General features: G+C 39.7%; 1 protein-coding gene across 1 annotated transcript; it reads left to right on the plus strand.

Annotated features, from left to right (window-relative positions):
- The first annotated feature begins 5,106 nt into the window (after window positions 1-5,106).
- LOC128379252 (uncharacterized) lies at window positions 5,107-16,637 on the plus strand. Its single transcript, XM_053338877.1, has 11 exons — window positions 5,107-5,448; window positions 5,946-6,005; window positions 6,555-6,662; window positions 7,018-7,119; window positions 7,212-7,342; window positions 7,442-7,501; window positions 14,320-14,459; window positions 14,551-14,670; window positions 14,807-14,924; window positions 15,911-16,352; window positions 16,506-16,637. Exons 1-11 carry the CDS (start codon window positions 5,152-5,154, stop codon window positions 16,635-16,637), a joined length of 1,710 nt encoding a protein of 569 aa, XP_053194852.1. The 5' UTR covers window positions 5,107-5,151.
- The last annotated feature ends 345 nt before the right edge of the window (window positions 16,638-16,982 follow it).

Raw genomic sequence — 16,982 nt, forward strand, 5'->3', positions numbered from 1 at the left:
AACTCTTTTCTGCCTTAAAAACAACCTCCTCGGACAGTTGGACAATGTAACAAAATTACCTTGCATAAATCTGCCACACTGTAACATACTGCATTTATATGGCAAGTGACATGTGACATTTGTTCATGTAACCTAATGTAAATCTAATGCATTCCAAAGGTGCTCTATCTCCAGAAGTTTAAGAACCTCTTCACCCTCAACCTACGTGGTAATCCTGTCTCTAAGGAGGATGATTTCAAACTTTTCATTGCTGCCTACTTTCCAAACATGAAATTCCTAGACTACAGATATATTGATGAGAAGACAGTAAGTATAAATTGTGATGAAGTCAGCCTTTTGGCTTCATCACAATTTCAGTCATTTTTTATGGATCCTTTTCTTTTTGTTTGGAAATTGTCCCCATGGGAATTTATAACTTGCCATATTGACAATGTACCAATAAAATCATGTTTGTTCTATGTGCAGAAAAAGGAGGCATCTATAAAATACCACTACGTCCTTGAGAAAATCAAACGTGATGGCTTGCAGGCGCAACAAGCTGCTGAAGCAACACAAAGACAGGAAGCTGAACTACAATTACACCGCGTAATATAAAATTCACATTTGGTAGTGCAGTCATTGTCCACTAAGCTTTTATACATGCTGTGTCACATCAGTTTTATCTTTTTTGCAGGATGCATTTGTGGAGTTCTTGAATGGGTCTTGTCTGTTTAAAGACATGTTCAAAGATGATATAGAGGCAGACAAACTACACCACCTGCCAGGAGTGGCTACTCTGCTTCACACATATCCTTTCTAATCCATTCTTGTGTGTATTTGATGACCAAAAGAAAAATCAGCTGAAATCATGCCAGGAATTCCTTGACCCTAGTCTTACATTTGAGCATCAAATGGTGGAGCTGTGTATGCAGCTATTTGAAATAGGCCTGGCTGAGCATAAGCGGAGACAAACAGAGGTGAACTCCTTCTTCAGTGGTCACTCTGAAGCTGTGCCGCACTACCAGCACAAAGCATCACAAATATTGGCAAACTTTGAGCAGCAATACAAAGAGGTGAGCTATGAGGACCATAAATAATGTTTTAAAAAGACTTGCTCTGGGTCATTGTCATTAAAATGTATCCAATCTTTTACTTGGAACAGGCCTGTTGTGTATTATTGATTCATATAACAATATCTCCCCTGTTGACACCTTTCTAGAGATTAGAAGAGATGCAGCACTTAACAGAACCAGAACTACTGAAGCTGAAGGTCAACCAATGCAATGATGAAATCAACCTACTCTGTAACAATCTTACCATGCTGGATTTTCAGCTGGTCAGCCAGCTGGAGGTAGGTGTGTGTATACCTTCTGTACTGTTTATTATATACTATATATACACTTTTTTACTGTGCTTTACTTTGACATTTCCTCACAGTGATGCTGCATATTTATTTCAGGATATCACCAAAAAGTTTGACATCAACATCTCAGAAATGGTTGGCAGCTTCAGTGAAACAGCTCAAGGGATATATCCTTTATTTTACTGTGCATCTGCCTAAGAGCTTTGAATTATTTCCAGTAATACTGGTTGTTAGTATTCTATATTAAGTGCATAACTTTTTATTTTCTTGAGAAAGAAATGAAGATACATCTCAACACTATTGATGCAAAATCATATTAGCCCACTAGGGAATCCAGGCAGAACAATTTCTATTATAGGCTTACTGTACCTTACCCACACTTGAACCTCCTCACCTAGGGAAATACATTTCTCTAAATCCAACTTGAATTGAAATACAATTCATTATTTTTGTCAGTAATCTAGTTGTGTTTAAATATCAGCATACAGTGTGACACATACAGAGTTTGGGTGCAAAATTGTCAGTGGTCTAATTAAAGATTCCCTCCTGACATGTATTAAGACATATAAAAACACTCTTCTCAGAACAATAATGTGTGTCTGATAAGTTTTTTTTCCACAAAAAAGGAGAATTATGACTTTAAAATCCTTAAAATTTCATGTACTCCTCTCTCATTAAAAATGCCAAAATCTATAAATATGCAAATATTATTTATTATTCAATATTGAGACAACAAGATGTGTCACATCCAAAGAAACATTCACAGGTGCTGGATCAAAAATCACACTAAAGGCAAGAATCAGACAAAAGAGGAGGAAGAAAACAGACAAACAATCTTCATAGTGTACAAGTAAAATTTAATATTGGACCAGGATTGGATTTCAAAATAGCTGTGATGTCATAAATCCTGTTTATAGCCCCATCACTAAAAATCTGATTATCAGTGAGCACAGAGAAACTTTCCACTTTCAGTAGATGAATGTGGAAACAGCCTTCCAGTATCAACACTTAACATACATCATTCTGCACAGGGAAACACTGTACAAACATATTTTCAAGCAGAAAGGGGCTTTAAGACTTTCCTTGACACAATCATACATTTGCCCAATGTCGAGATCTGGAAGATAGCTATAATGAGAAGGTGCGAGAGATTGCTGTAGCTACTCTGGATAAAGTAGCCAAGGGCAGCTCAGAGGGCATGCCAGATGATGTTAGAATGGTAAGTGTTATCCCTTTGAGACCAAACTCCAAAATATGATACAATACAGTTACCATGGAATCCTTGAGACATAATCTCAAGTGTTGATTAGCACTTCTCTCTCAGTTCTGCTCTGTTTAAAGTGAGATACTTGAAAATGACTGTGTAGGGTGTGATTGTACTACATTTATAAAATGTTAATAAATAAATGAAAACCAGAGTTTAGCAGAATAATAGCAGTCTAAGCGAATAACCTGCAACAACAGTGTGGTTTGGACATGACACATTTCTCACCTGTGTTTCTCTGTGTAGCTGTTTACAGACAAAGACACCGTGATGGATGCACTGACCTCCGGCCACGATAACCACCTGATGAAGATCAATGACCGAGAGACTCGGTTGGTTACATGTGTCAATGCCTGGAAAGTGGCCCTCATTAAAGGGGTAGGAAGCTGAAATTATATCAAAACAGGGTGTCCTGGTTTATTTCTCCTCTCCTCTTTGTTTCAGAGATTTGTAATTGTTTGCTTTTTGTCTTTATGGGTCATTACAGATTCAAGACAAAGAACTTAAGCGGAGCCGCATGCGCATCTCAGGCATCCACCGATATATGGACTATTTGAGGGAGCAGCTAGAAGAGCTCCAGTAGTATCAGTGAGACCTTCAAGTACAAAAAAAATGGAAAAGGCACATTTTTAAAACCTGTACAAACAACAGTGACAAATTCAATAGTGTCCGAGTAAACATATTCCTCATTTTCTTCTTCTATATTTTCCATATCCAATTAAACATTTCTGAAATAATGTGGAAAAAGTTTCTTTCATGTTTTTGGGTTATATACTCATTCACACCTAACGTCAACCGTATACATTTTTCTATGCATTGTGTCTGGAAACCAAGCAATCAGCCCATTCTGAAAAGGCACATTTTGAACGGGCACTGCACTTATTTCTTCAAATAAATCTGCATCTTCTTTGATGAAGTAATAAGCCTTAATCAGTAGAGGGCGTTATATATCTGCTACATGAAGTAAAGCTGCAGTAAAGCCTCCAGGCTCTGTGATCTCTTCATACAGTGTGAAGGTGAAAGTGAAGGGTCCTCTTCAGTTTTCAGAAGGTTTACCACAGTAAATACATGGAAACTTTGCTGTCAAGTTGTCTAGGTAACAGGTTTAAGTATGTTATGAAATTTTCCACAAAGACAGAAACAGACATAGATAGTTGTAAAGGGATATGTGTGGGGGGATCTTTGCTTTCTTTTCTTGCTTTTTCATATGTGTATTCTCTCTATCTATCATCAAGGCAACCTCCTGAAAAGTGACAAGCTTGCGAACAACGTATCATTTAAATCAAAATGATTAGGTGACGTGGCACCTGAAGTACAACATTTTTCAAAATCAGGCACTTCATCTCCTGCTCCATTTGAATTTCTTTGTGGTTCCACTGCTCTTTGTCCTTTCCAATGGAGATCTGGATCACCCTCTTCTCCTTCATAGTCTTCAGCTCTGCAGCTGCCTCCTCCATCTCACTGAGCTGGCCACACTCTGACTTCCAGTATTTTGTGACCCTTTTGGGCTCCGTTTCTTGTAGGCACAGACTTTCCTTTAAAGAGCAGATTTCTTTATCTTTGATCTTTCTGGCCAACTTGTCTGCTATTGTTTTAAAACTGACTCTGGTGGACTCAACCATCTTCACCAGGCTGTCCATGTCATTCATTGACATAAAAAAGTGGAGACCAGCTCAAAATGCTTTACACTGAAAGCAATAAAACGATAAAAGAGCAAAGAATTACAGCAAGTTGAAATAAAGAGAATAGGTTAAAAAACAAACAAACATTAAAACACATAAGAAGATGAGAGTTAAAATAGATTTAAAAGGGGAAACTAAAAAAACAAGTCTAAAATACAAGATATAACACAGATTAAAAGCTTTGTGGTCAAGGTATGTTTTTAAGCTCTTTAAATAAATGTCCACAGAGGTTGTCAGTTTGATGTATGGGGTAAGGCATTTCATAGCTGATAGGGTAAGTTCAGTAATGTATGAAGGTATTATACCATGTAAAGCTTTGATAAGTACCTCGTTAAAAGTAGTTCTGTATGAGTTGTATTTTCTTTATAGACTTTTTTGGAAGAGCAGTTTTTTAAAAAGTCCATTGCAGTAATCTCACCTGCTAGTTATAAAAGCACGAGTTAATTTCTCAACATTAGGTGGAAGAAAAGCTGTGTGAGTCACCTTGGTAATGTGGGGTAAGAAGTTCACCATAAAATTGAGTCATATTTAACAACAGATACTAAAGAAGTATGGAATGTGAGTACATATTTTGCAGCAAAAAAAGTCAATTTGAGGCACTGCATTTAAAAGTGAAACCAGTTTATTAATAAGCGTCAAAACATTGCACTGTTAATGATGGTGAAGTGTAGTTTCAGAGGAAATACAACTCCCAGAATGCATTTCCGTCCATTATCCAATAGTAGTGTTGCTCGATCATTTTCAGCCAATGACATTTAGGCAAGCTGAATTCTCACATGAGACGTTGCAGAGTCCCTGTTTACTAGCCCATACGAGGACCAGTGCTGCAGATTTGGCCGAAGTTTCGGACCCTGGGGGATCGTATGCAGCTGGCAAACCGTCCTCTGTCAGTAACCCTAGTCTCTCCAGCTGTGGTGTGCTCAGACAGAAAGTTCATGACGGTAGCTGACGGTGACACGTTAGCGCTCATCATGCCTGTCCGAGCAGAGTGCTGCAGTACCACCGGCTCGGCCTGCCTGTCCTCGGCTTCTCTTACGCCCCCTGCCCCGATCAATACCCACCAACCGGGGGTAGCCACATCGCTGCTCTACAGCGGCTCACAGTTTCGTGGTTACCAGAAGAGCAAAGGCAACTCCTACGATGTTGAGGTTGTCCTGCAGGTACATTTATTTGTGATACAAGTTTGTTTCTTGTTGTTTGCAGATATGCTGAGTTGCTAACTTGCTAGCTAGCTGACGTTAGCTCACTTAGCTTTATATGGTCATACACCAACAGCACTTAACACGCTGACCTCATTTTCAATGTTTCTCCTTTGGTATCTCAAATCTGGGCCACAATTAAGTAATTTTGTCACCTATTATGCAGCACATGATACCTAAACACGTTAGCATTATGCTCAACTAGCTGTTAGCTATCTAAATTAGTGGCATTACTCTACTAGCGTTGAGTTTGAGAGGAGTGTCAACAGACTATATAATCCTTGCCTGCGTGCATTCTTCATAAGGTTTAATATTTCTGTTTACACAGCTTCTTGTACACTGTCAGACTGCCATTTTTCTCCCAATTAAGAAGAAGGAATACGTTTTTTTACACATGTACTTTCAGGCCATTTGAGATACATAACTATGTGTTCCCTACATGTGTTTATCTTGGACAGCATGTGACTGTGGAGGACTCATATTTGTGTGGATACTTGAAGATCAAAGGCCTAACTGAGGTAAGCTTTCCAAACTAGGCCAGATGTAGTTAGACTGACCTTTATTCTGTCAAAGACTGATCACAAACTGGTTCCCACTTGCTCCATGTTGTCCGAATGGTGACACAGATAAGACGGAGAGCATGTGATGCAGTTGGTCTACAGTCTAGACCTTAGTTTAAGTGTGTCAACTGTATATCCATTACATTATGCAACACATGGAAGTGAAAAGGTCAGCAGGATCCTGTAGTACATTTTAGCTGTGAAGGAGTGGAGTGATAAACGAGTGACACATTGCCAGGTTGTCTCTGTGCCTCTGCAGAAGTACTGAGTCAAGTTTGAACTGAATGCTATTTTAAATGAGACATTAGGGCTGAATTATTTACTGTATTTTTTCTGCTGATGCATAGTTCACAGCCTGCTGCACAACATATGAGTCATCCAGGAAATCTAAATGTGACAGGTGGTCAGAGCAGAAACAGTTTTTAAAGCAGAAAAGCAATGATAATCTGCACACATACACTTTGGAAGAACGTTTTTCACTACTTTTCCTTCCCTCCGTGCAAACAGGAGTATCCCACTCTCACGACATTCTTTGCTGGTGAAATTATCAGTCGAAAGAGACCCTTTTTAACAAGGAAGTGGGACGCAGATGAGGATGTGGACAGAAAGCACTGGGTATGTCTTAATTCTGTTGTTTTGCTCTGATGTAGTAAATAGCTTTTACTATTGCAGTATGTGCCTGTCACCTGCAGCTAACTGTGTGTGTCTGATTTAGGTCCTCCAGAAAGAATGCTAAGTTGTGCAGAATTGTGTTTGATCTTTTCAAATTGGGTTTGGCTATTTTTAGAATAACAACACATGGGCAGGGCAAGAAAAGCACCTGTCATGCTTTAAAGCCCCTTTTTAAACTTTTCAAATGCGTTTATTAAGGGACATTATTTTCTATGCAAGTAGACATTTGAAGAATTTTGTCTTATAATCATCTCCCTAGTTTCTATTATCTGACCAATATTTAATGAACTCTTACCAGGGCAAATTTCAGCCTTTTTACAAATATGCCAAAAGCTTCAACTCAGATGACTTTGACTATGAGGCACTGGACAGCAGCGATTATGTCTTCATGAGGTGGAAGGTTAGTACATTCTCTTACTTTGAACCATCATCTCTTTTCCTACTCATTAGCTTATAATTCTGACCTCTGCTGTTTTTTTTCTGTATCCTAAGGAGCAGTTTCTGGTTCCAGACCACACTATCAAAGACATCAGTGGTGCCTCCTTCGCAGGCTTCTATTACATCTGCTTCCAGAAGTCTACAGCCACTATTGAGGGCTACTATTACCACAGGAGCTCAGAATGGTAATCACCAACATTACAAACCAAGTTCAATGATTTTTATTGTCACATTAGCACTTGTTTTTCATGCTGATATCACTCTTTTTTTTGTTGTAAATTCAGGTACCAGTCCCTAAACCTAAACCATGTTCCAGAGCACAGTATGCCCATTTATGAATTTCGGTGACAAACACACATGAACGCATTGAGTCAAGGAGGGGACAGTTGAACCTGCCCAGCTGTTAAATGGGACGTGAACGACGGAGAGCCCTTTGATGTCAAGATTGGAGCCGACCCGTTTTCCTCGCTGCAAGGAAATAAACGTGTGGTCACTCGTCACTCTTCTGGTAGACAGACAGAAAGATGGCGCAGAGAGAGAAGAGTTGAAAAGAAGACAAAGATTAGTGCCAGATGGGCAGATCTCACAGTTGCTGTAGAACTGATGTTTGCCTGGGATTTAATTTTTTGATTTTTTTAAAATTTGTCTTTTTTTTCTCGCCTGTTTTTTTATTTTTATTTTGTACTATCTGGATTCTTGGCGCTCTTATAGGATCTACAACCCTTTAGTTGAACATCAAAAAGGTTCCTGTTTTCCTTCAGTGGAAACATAATTACTTTGCCTTTCAGTTAAGAGTTACAAAAGAAAAGATGGTACTCTAAAAGAGAGTAGAAAGAGTTTTGTTAAGTAAAGCTTAATTTATTTCTTCTTAATGCAAGTATCTTTGCAATAACTCTTTGATGCCCCATAGTGATGGATGCAGAGTAAGATAGAAGGGGGGGGGGGGTCTTGCCAAAATGTTGAAACAGAAGCAATGATGAGCAGTGATCTACTTTTTATGCAAGTTCTGTAAGACATGGTCTGTTGATCAGGGATGGTACAATCAGGCAATATGCATTTTAACTGAAAACCAACAGCTGAATGTGATAGAGTTGAAATGGATTGAGTTAGGATTGCAGCAATGTTGACCACTGAACAGTTCATTGATTACCAATCATTTCCAAGCCGCTACTGCTTTAGAAGATCCTCTAAACACAACAAAAAAGTCTGGAAAGGGCTTAACATCATTTTTTTTTTTTCTATGCAAAGCCAAAGGTCACTAATAGCTAGGGTTTCTATCACTACTCACTAACTTATTTTCGGGATTATTTCTCTTTCAGAGTGATTTATTTATTTATTTTTAATCAAGAGTGACCCTCAGTTAAAATGCACAAGAAGAATAAAGAATCCTGGGAATTAATAAGAAGATTTATGTTATTGCGTCAACCAGCATTTGAAACTCAGATGTGACAGCACATTCCAGTTCAAAAGACGAGCTCTTTCAGAATTTCAGTCGCATAGGAGGTGACGACAAAACGGCAGCAGAATAGAGATGTCGGTATACACACCTCAAGGGCACACGTGGAGTTTAAGTGACAAGAAAAGTTGATGTGTAATGCAACGAAAACAATGCAGTGTGATGAATGTTGATCCTAGTAGAATACATGTTACTTTTCTTCAGTTACAGTTTGCTCATGGTCCTTTTCATCCTTTGTACATGATGTCCATGTTTAGAAGTGGCTACATGTGGCAGTTAATGTCTCTTATAACTTTAACACACAAAGCTTCATAACATTATGTAATTGTATTTTATTGTTCTGCCCTCAGTGAAGAATATTGTATAAAAAGCACCTTGTGGCTTACTAAGTGTTAAGTAGGATGATACTCTAGGAAAAACCTGCTGCCTTACAATTTTAAACGCAAATCTCCCATTTCCCTTAAGTGGTTGGATTAGTAATGTTTCATTAGAAAGAAATCATGGGTATATTTCCGTGGGAGAAACAGTACAAAATCATGACAGAACCTTCTGTCCCACTCTCTGGGGGGGGGGGGGGATTCTTTTGGAAATAGTTAATATAAAAGTTTGCCTGTGTCTTTGTTGCTTACAGACTTTACATGGCTTGCCAGTCTGCAACATGACAAGTAGGCTTGATGGGTTGTGGGAATACTGTTCATGCTGTGTTTTTTTTTCTTCTTCTTTTTTTAAACCCATGAATAGTATCTGAATGGGAAATGTTCCATATGACTTCAAGATAATCTGCTTCATCATTAATCATGTAACAGAAAACAACAAAATGTGCAATTTAAGAAATGTTTATTTTAGAGTGTGTCATTAAAAAGTTTGAATGCAACCGATTTAAAAAAGATCCATTTAAAAAAAAAGATGCTGTATGATAAATCTAAATGAGTGTCCTGTGTGAGGAGAAATAAAAAGTGAACTATTTCATACACATTGTTTTGTTTTATTGAACTGATGCACCCACCACTGGTAAAGTTGAAACAGGTGATCTGTGCAGGAGTTAAATCAAACTGCAGATCACAGCAGTCAGCACTAGATGGCAGCAGCGGACCACAAAAATGTTCACTCCTTTTCTCCTTTGACCTCATGCCCCAGATTCCAAACCTAACACAAAGCTCCAAACAAAGCTTCACCTTCTAAGTTTTTAGTCATGCACTTTGTCATAAATTATAATAAGATTCCAGCAAACAGGGTTTACTTTTTTTAGACACTCATTGATGTGGCATTTGTATATGAGACTGTTCTTTGGGAACAAATATTATATTTTGAGAGTTGTATTGCAAAGCTGATTATTGAACCATTTCTAACAGAAAATAAATGAAGCCAGTAAATTGTCAATAAATATGGCTTATGTTTGGTGTGCCAGGGCTAACAAAGCCTGGATGAGGACATACAACAATATGCCCTCATCCAGGTTGTGGCATGACAAAATACAAATCAAATTCCACTTGACGTGAGATGATCCTCTCTGTCATACAAAGCTGTCACCGGTTTTACGTTCACCTCACATCAGCTTCACCCCCCTCATCCCAAATCCAATGCACCAACTGTGAGCAAAGGGAGTCAGCCTGGGTTGGTGTGTGTGTGTATGTGTGTGTGTGTGTGTGTGTGTGTGTGTGGGGGGGGGGGGGGGGGGGGGGGGGGGGGGGCAGTTAATTGGGACCAGTTAATTGGGGAAGACTTGTCCAACTGGTGGGAAAAGCCATGTTTCCTGTTGAGAAAAAGCTGGTTTTTGAGGCAAAGGTTATGGTAAAAGTCAGGTTTAGACATGTAGTGGTGATGGTTAAAGTTAGGGTAAGTCTCCAGGAAATTATTGTTAGTCTATGCAATGACCCCAAAATTGATCACGGTGTGTGTGTGTGTGTGTGTGTGTGTGTGTGTGTGTGTGTGTGTGAGAGAGAGAGAGAGAGAGAGAGAGAGAGAGAGAGAGAGAGAGAGAGAGAGAGAGAGAGAGGAACACAGCCACACTAATCATTTCCATAAAGATGCTGTTTCATAATTGTATCGAGCAGAACAAAGACTTGCACCTGGTTGTGACATAAGAGTTACATGTTTTTGGAGCAATGCTGGATTTTCCTGTAACTAAAATATTTTCCGCCTGTTCGTTCACGTCACACTCAAAGCCACACCTGCGCCTTTGGAGGAAATAAAAGTTCACCTGCAGAGCATCCTGCATCAAACCTGGGCGAGGCTACTACTACTCAACATACTTTCTGCATCTTTTCTTTAGCCTATTTTATTATAATGGAGGACCAGCGGTTTCCCATCAGCGTCCATTTAATCGGAGTAATGCACAAGGGGAAGAAAAAGGTAAGCGCAGATGGACATTCGCCTCTGTCATTTTATTTCACTGTCATGTGCTCTCCGACGGTGTAATAATAACCTCTACATTTTCCTTTTCTAGATGTACATGACCTCCGTACTTTGGTCAGACCAGAATGACATTGTAGTTTACAGAAGTTTTCGGGATTTCAAGTTAATGCACGTAAGTAGCCCATTTTTACTGATCAGCCGGCCCATTTTACCTTAACACTGCTGATCTAAAAAAATGTGGGGTAGCTCATCTTTCAACAGCTGTAGGGCCTAAACAATTATATTTTCTTACATACATTCCACACAGAAATATTGAAAACAAACCCTTTTAATCATAAGAACATAAATAAATGTCATACATTGTTCTTTTGTTAGTTTCCCATGCCATTAACCAAAAAGTGGCCCAATTTAGCTGATGTCACCCTATCATAATATTTATTGTTGTAATTTATGTTATCAGGTGAAATTAGTAACCCCCCTAAAGGTCTGATCCTAAAATCGCCCCTGGTCGTTATACCCATACTCAACTTCTCTTTATTACAGAAACAAATGAAGAAAGCGTTCCCATCCACGAGCAAGTTGAGGAAATCCGACAGAATCATTCCCAAATTCCCAAGTATGTCGTGCATACTTCCCATCTTCAATTTGTGTAAAGTGAGTCAGTTAAAGGCTGTGTTGGATTCTGACTTCAAGTGTCCTGTGTGCGTTTAGACAGAAGGAAGCGCGACAGCCGGAAGAAAGTGCCCACCAAATCACTGGTGCGCCTCAAGTATTTGCAGAAGTATTGTAATGAACTTCTGAACTGCGACCCGCGAGTCGCTCAGTCCGCAGACCTCATCAAGTTCTTCCACCCCAAAGACCAGGACCTCCAGCCCGAGTTCTCCAAGGACAGGTAGGCCTAAACAAAAAAACACACACACACACACACATTTAAAGTAGGGCTGGGTCATATGCTTTTGTGCCGATTCGATTCTCGAACAATTTTTGTGTCCCGATTCGATTTTACCAAGTATTGCGATTTTATATTTCAATTATGGTGATTTTCTTTCCCTAAACAAGAACAGGTTGAACCAAACTCTTGATAATACATCATAAGTCATATTTACAAAAAGCAATACACACATCACATCAGTTTGTGAGATTTATTTTTAAAACTGTGCACCTGCCCTCACAGAAAACATTCTCATCCGCCAACATCTTACAATTAACTAAACTGCTACATTTAGCTGGTCTTTAGAAGAAGAAAAAAAATAAGTAAATAAATAAATAAAAATCGCCCCCCTAATTTAAAGATGCACTGGTAGTTTTGAGTTTTGCTCCACTGCTCAGCCTTGCTTCCAATTTTGCCCACTAGTCACTCGAGATGACCACTGGGCAAAAAATACCCCTGCAGCCAGTGGCCGATTGGGATAATAAATCAATTCCATTCCAGGCCATTCTCCTCATCCAGATATTATGATAAATATGCTTATAACATATTGCCAATAAAATAAAAGTAAATTGCAAGAATCCTATATAACACAAATAGGTTGTATAGATATGAATGATGATGACACACCCACAGAGCACAGGAAATACATTTTAACAGTTAAATGTTTGTTGTGTGTTGTAAATATCTTTTCCCACTTTGTTTCAAGTTTGCATTGTGTTTCTTTAAATAACTAAACTAACCGTCTTTGCTTATCAATCAAAAACTTCCGGATGTCTTAGAAGTGGATCAGATTTAGAGATGGAAATAAAGAACATCTCTCATTAAGACTTTTTAAAACTTAACCAACTAAAGCAGTATATGCTGCTGCTGTGTTTTAAACAGCACGCAGGTGTTTCAGATTCAGAGGTTTGAGGTGGAGCTGCAGGGTTGCGTGGAGGTGTGAGTGGAATTTTATATATGTTGTTGAACGTAGCCGCTGTGAAAACAACAATCAGAAAAAAACGTTTCATTGACTCACCGGTTTTATTACCGTCACCACTCCCTCTCTTCATTCACTCTCTAGCTCGCTCAACAACGTGCTAATAACAGCTTCTTGTAGTCTACCTCTGTAGCCGCTTACCCCATTCAGTATCCGGACCTTTTTACAGAACAGTGAGGAGGAATAAAATAGTAGTATTCCTGCATTGAACAAACTCTCTGAGAGCAGAGGAGAGCGTCGCGATGAGAAGTAACAGCAAACTATAGCAGAGGCTAACGTTAGCTGCTCCTCGCTTCTGTCTCAGAGGGCTAAAACCCTCTGTGCAGCAGAGATAGACACAGCAGTTTCGGATTTTTTTGTCATCACCACCTAAATGGATTTGATTGGTCCAGGCATCCGGCAACTCATTCTTGCTCACTGTATTGCTGTTGGTGAAGTTAACTGTTCAAGTCAGGCCAGAACGACTATCAGGCCATCAGGAATTGTCTCGGTGCTCCCGATGTACAGTCCGCCAGTGCCTGCAGCCCAGTCTGTAGGTTAATTGTGTCTCTTTCCATTAGGATTCTCTTTCATGGATGTTTTATATAAACTTTCTTCAAAAGGAGAAAGTAGTTGGAAAATCCATGATGTCATCACAATGTAAATTCACGGGGTATTTGCAGGCGGAGCCAGTAGGAAGAACACTACCACACATATTCAGTGGGCTGGAAGCTAGTAATTTTTTTTGGCGTATGCGCCAGCCAAGCAACTTCTATTGACCTGACTGGGCTCCATTTTTGGCTTGGTATCAAGCTCTTACAGTACATCCATGGAGCCATCCTCACGATCCCAAATGCACTTTCTGGCAATATGCTCCCATTTGTTTGTTACAGCTGGTCAAATCTTACACAGTGCATCTTTAAAACAAAGCTGCTCAAAAGGCTTGTAGCTGCACAGGACTAACATGTTTAGCTCGACATTGTGGCAAAACTGGAAAAATGGGGCCCAGGATACACTGCACTATTATCTCTATTATATAATGTCTTTTACTGTAAACATAAAGTATTTTAAGTTATGAGCTTTAAAGTGGATTTTTAACCTTCCAAAAATGTACTTTAAGAATATTGGAATCAAGGAAGGTGTTTTTTTTATTAATTTCCATTCCTTCCTTAATATAAGCAGTGTTGTGTTAAATGCTGATCTGCGCCTGGAGGGTTGGAAACAACTTAGTAGACTATTGAAGGAAGAAAAAAGTTGTGTCTATCAGGGAAGCAAAAAAGACAGGGGTCCTGAGTGGTTACCTAATTATGCCAAGGGTGAAACAAGACAACCAGATGTGGATAAAGGAGCACAAAATCGAAGAAAATACATGCCATAACTCTGCACTAACCTAACCTGTGTCTCTCATCCTCAGCATCATGATCATGCCCTCAGACACCACCAGTGGCAATGTGGGACACAGCAACGGTGGCACTGTGACCCAGCCATTTGTCACAGAGACATACAGGTGTGTGGCCCCGTATGAGACCAAAGACACTAAGAACAAACCTTTCAAAGTGGTGATGGACGAGAAAGTGGATGTACTCATCAAAGACAAAGCAGGTGAGCGAATTAGATTCAGTAAGGTTGAAAATAGATTTCATCAGCTCAAAATATGCTACAGTGCCTATATAATGTGGTTGTGTTGGTTCAGGGTGGTGGCTTGTGGAGAGTGAAGACAAACGCATGGCCTGGTTTCCTGCCCCCTACCTGGAGAAGGATGATGATGATGATGATGGCGAAGGAGATTACGTGGATGGAACTCCTGAAAGAGGTGCCTCACTAAATGCGCTTCTTGAGACATATCAGCATGTGTTTACATAGGTAGTGCATGCAGTAGCTTATTGCCTGAGTGGAAGAAAGTTTGTCAAGATGCTGCATGTATTTAAAGTTGTCTTTTTTACCCTCAGGCATGCTGTACACTGCAATCAAGAGCTACAAAGCCACTAAAGATGATGAAATAACTGTAAACATTGGCACAGTGGTGGAAGTCCTGCAGCAGTCTGAGAACGGCTGGTGGCTCATCAGGTACACCTTTGACTTTTGGCTCAAATGTCTTACCTATATATTCTTCTTATATCTGTGCTGATAGTGACACAGAGATGTCTCTTGCTGTCCAAAAGTGAGAGAAAAATAATGATCAGTACATACAGATTTTTTGAGAAGACAATGAAATGGAAGCCATTTCTTATCAGCAAAAGAAAATAACCCTGCAAATTCAAAGGCACACAATTTAGCGTCTGTTAGCATTAGTGTCTGGTCAAACAGACAATGTAAACACAATGAATCATCTATTGTTGTGTCCATCAAGACTGAATACCAGACAGTGTTTGAGCACATGGTCTTCACATTCCTTTGGAAGCAACTTCCTGCAACTTAAGAGCCAGTATCACACAAAAAATGTAACCCAGGCTGTGTGACAGCCTGCAGCTTGACATCTTTTTTTAGAATTTGTTATCAAACAGGTGTTGGTAATGCTTTATTTTCAGCTGCTGTAATTTTATAGTCTCTGGAAATGTATTATTTGTTATTTTCTGGTATAAAACAATTAATTTCTAGGACATTTTACTTAGGTGTTGTGCAATTTGGGTCAAATTCTAAGAAACAACATAAATAAGGGGTTTGAGATCGTACATGGTGTTAAATTTGCAAATACTCTTAACAGTTCATTGACAGAAAATACTTGAGTGTATAATTTTGTGTGTCGATCTCCAAATTAGTGTATTTGATTGTTTCTTTAAAACTCTTAAATGGCCATTTTCTGGAGAATACCAGAATGCAAATATATAAGTTGACACACAAAACTATACATTGAACACTAACAATTTTCTGTCAAAGAATTGTCAAGACTCTAATGTATTAAGATTTATTACTACTTGATGATTATTATTTTACAAAATTAACAAATATGTATTAACCTAAATCTAATTTAGCACCTAAACCAACTTAATCCATCATTTGTACCACCTGTAAAATCATCCAGATTTCAACGCTATATTCTCTGCTGTCCACAGATACAACGGTAAAGTAGGTTACATCCCCACTATGTACCTGCAGCCCTACAACTACCCTCATATCCGCATGACAGCCCAACATCAATATAATGGCGCCTCTTCGCCCTCCTCTCTCCTGACACCACAGTCCCAGCAGCTCAGCCGCTCTCAAGGCAACCTGCTACTGCCACCTGCCAGCCCCACCTCACCCAACACGCTCCAATCCGGCATGCAAAGGTCACACTCCCTTAACGTCCTGGCTGAGAACCCCCCACTGGGCACCTCATCCTCTGCTGCCAGAGCTGACACCAAACCCCCCACTAAAAAGAATGCTCCTCCACCCATGATCAAGGTGGAGATGGATGGAGAGGAGCAGGAGCCAGAGGGAAACTCGCCAACAGACGACGAAAGCTTTTTGAGTGACAGTGACTTCAGCCTCAGTGATGACCTCAGCTCCTCCTCAGCAAGCTCATTCGTCAACCTTAGCGTCGGTGGCAACGATGAACGCCTGCGTCTCAGCCACACACCTCCACCCATGGGGGGCAACCGCCTCAGCCCTACAACCGGCACAGAGGGGAAAATGCTTCCCAGTGTGTCTGACCCCAACCTTTACAAGGGCCCCACCACACCCAAAGTGCCCCCCAGACCTCAGGCCCAGGACATCCTCACCCGATGCACCACCATCACCCGCAAGAATTTAGCCAGACGTTCTCCATCACCCACACCAACTGCGATACTGAGTCGATAAAGTCTCTACTCTTAACAGGCTTTATTTTTTATTAGCCATTATCAGATATTCTCTGTTCTACTAATTACAACTACTCTCACTTCATCTTTTTTAAACTAAAGATGTACTCATATATTCCACAATATTATTATTAATTGTTGTTTAGGTTAACTACATACTTGATTCACTAAACAATGTCTATGTTGTTTGATTATTGCTGCTATTTATTCTGTTTTACTTTTGGGTAACTTTTTATGAAGACAGTGGACAGAGGAGGGTGAAACAGGAAGGACAGAGGGCATTTGGGAGGAATATATTTGTGAATGTGTGGATGTGCTGAAATTTAAAATGCCAATTAATGTATTT

This window comes from Scomber japonicus, chromosome 18, assembly GCF_027409825.1.
Source record: "Scomber japonicus isolate fScoJap1 chromosome 18, fScoJap1.pri, whole genome shotgun sequence".
In the NCBI taxonomy this organism is placed as follows: Eukaryota; Metazoa; Chordata; class Actinopteri; order Scombriformes; family Scombridae; genus Scomber; species Scomber japonicus.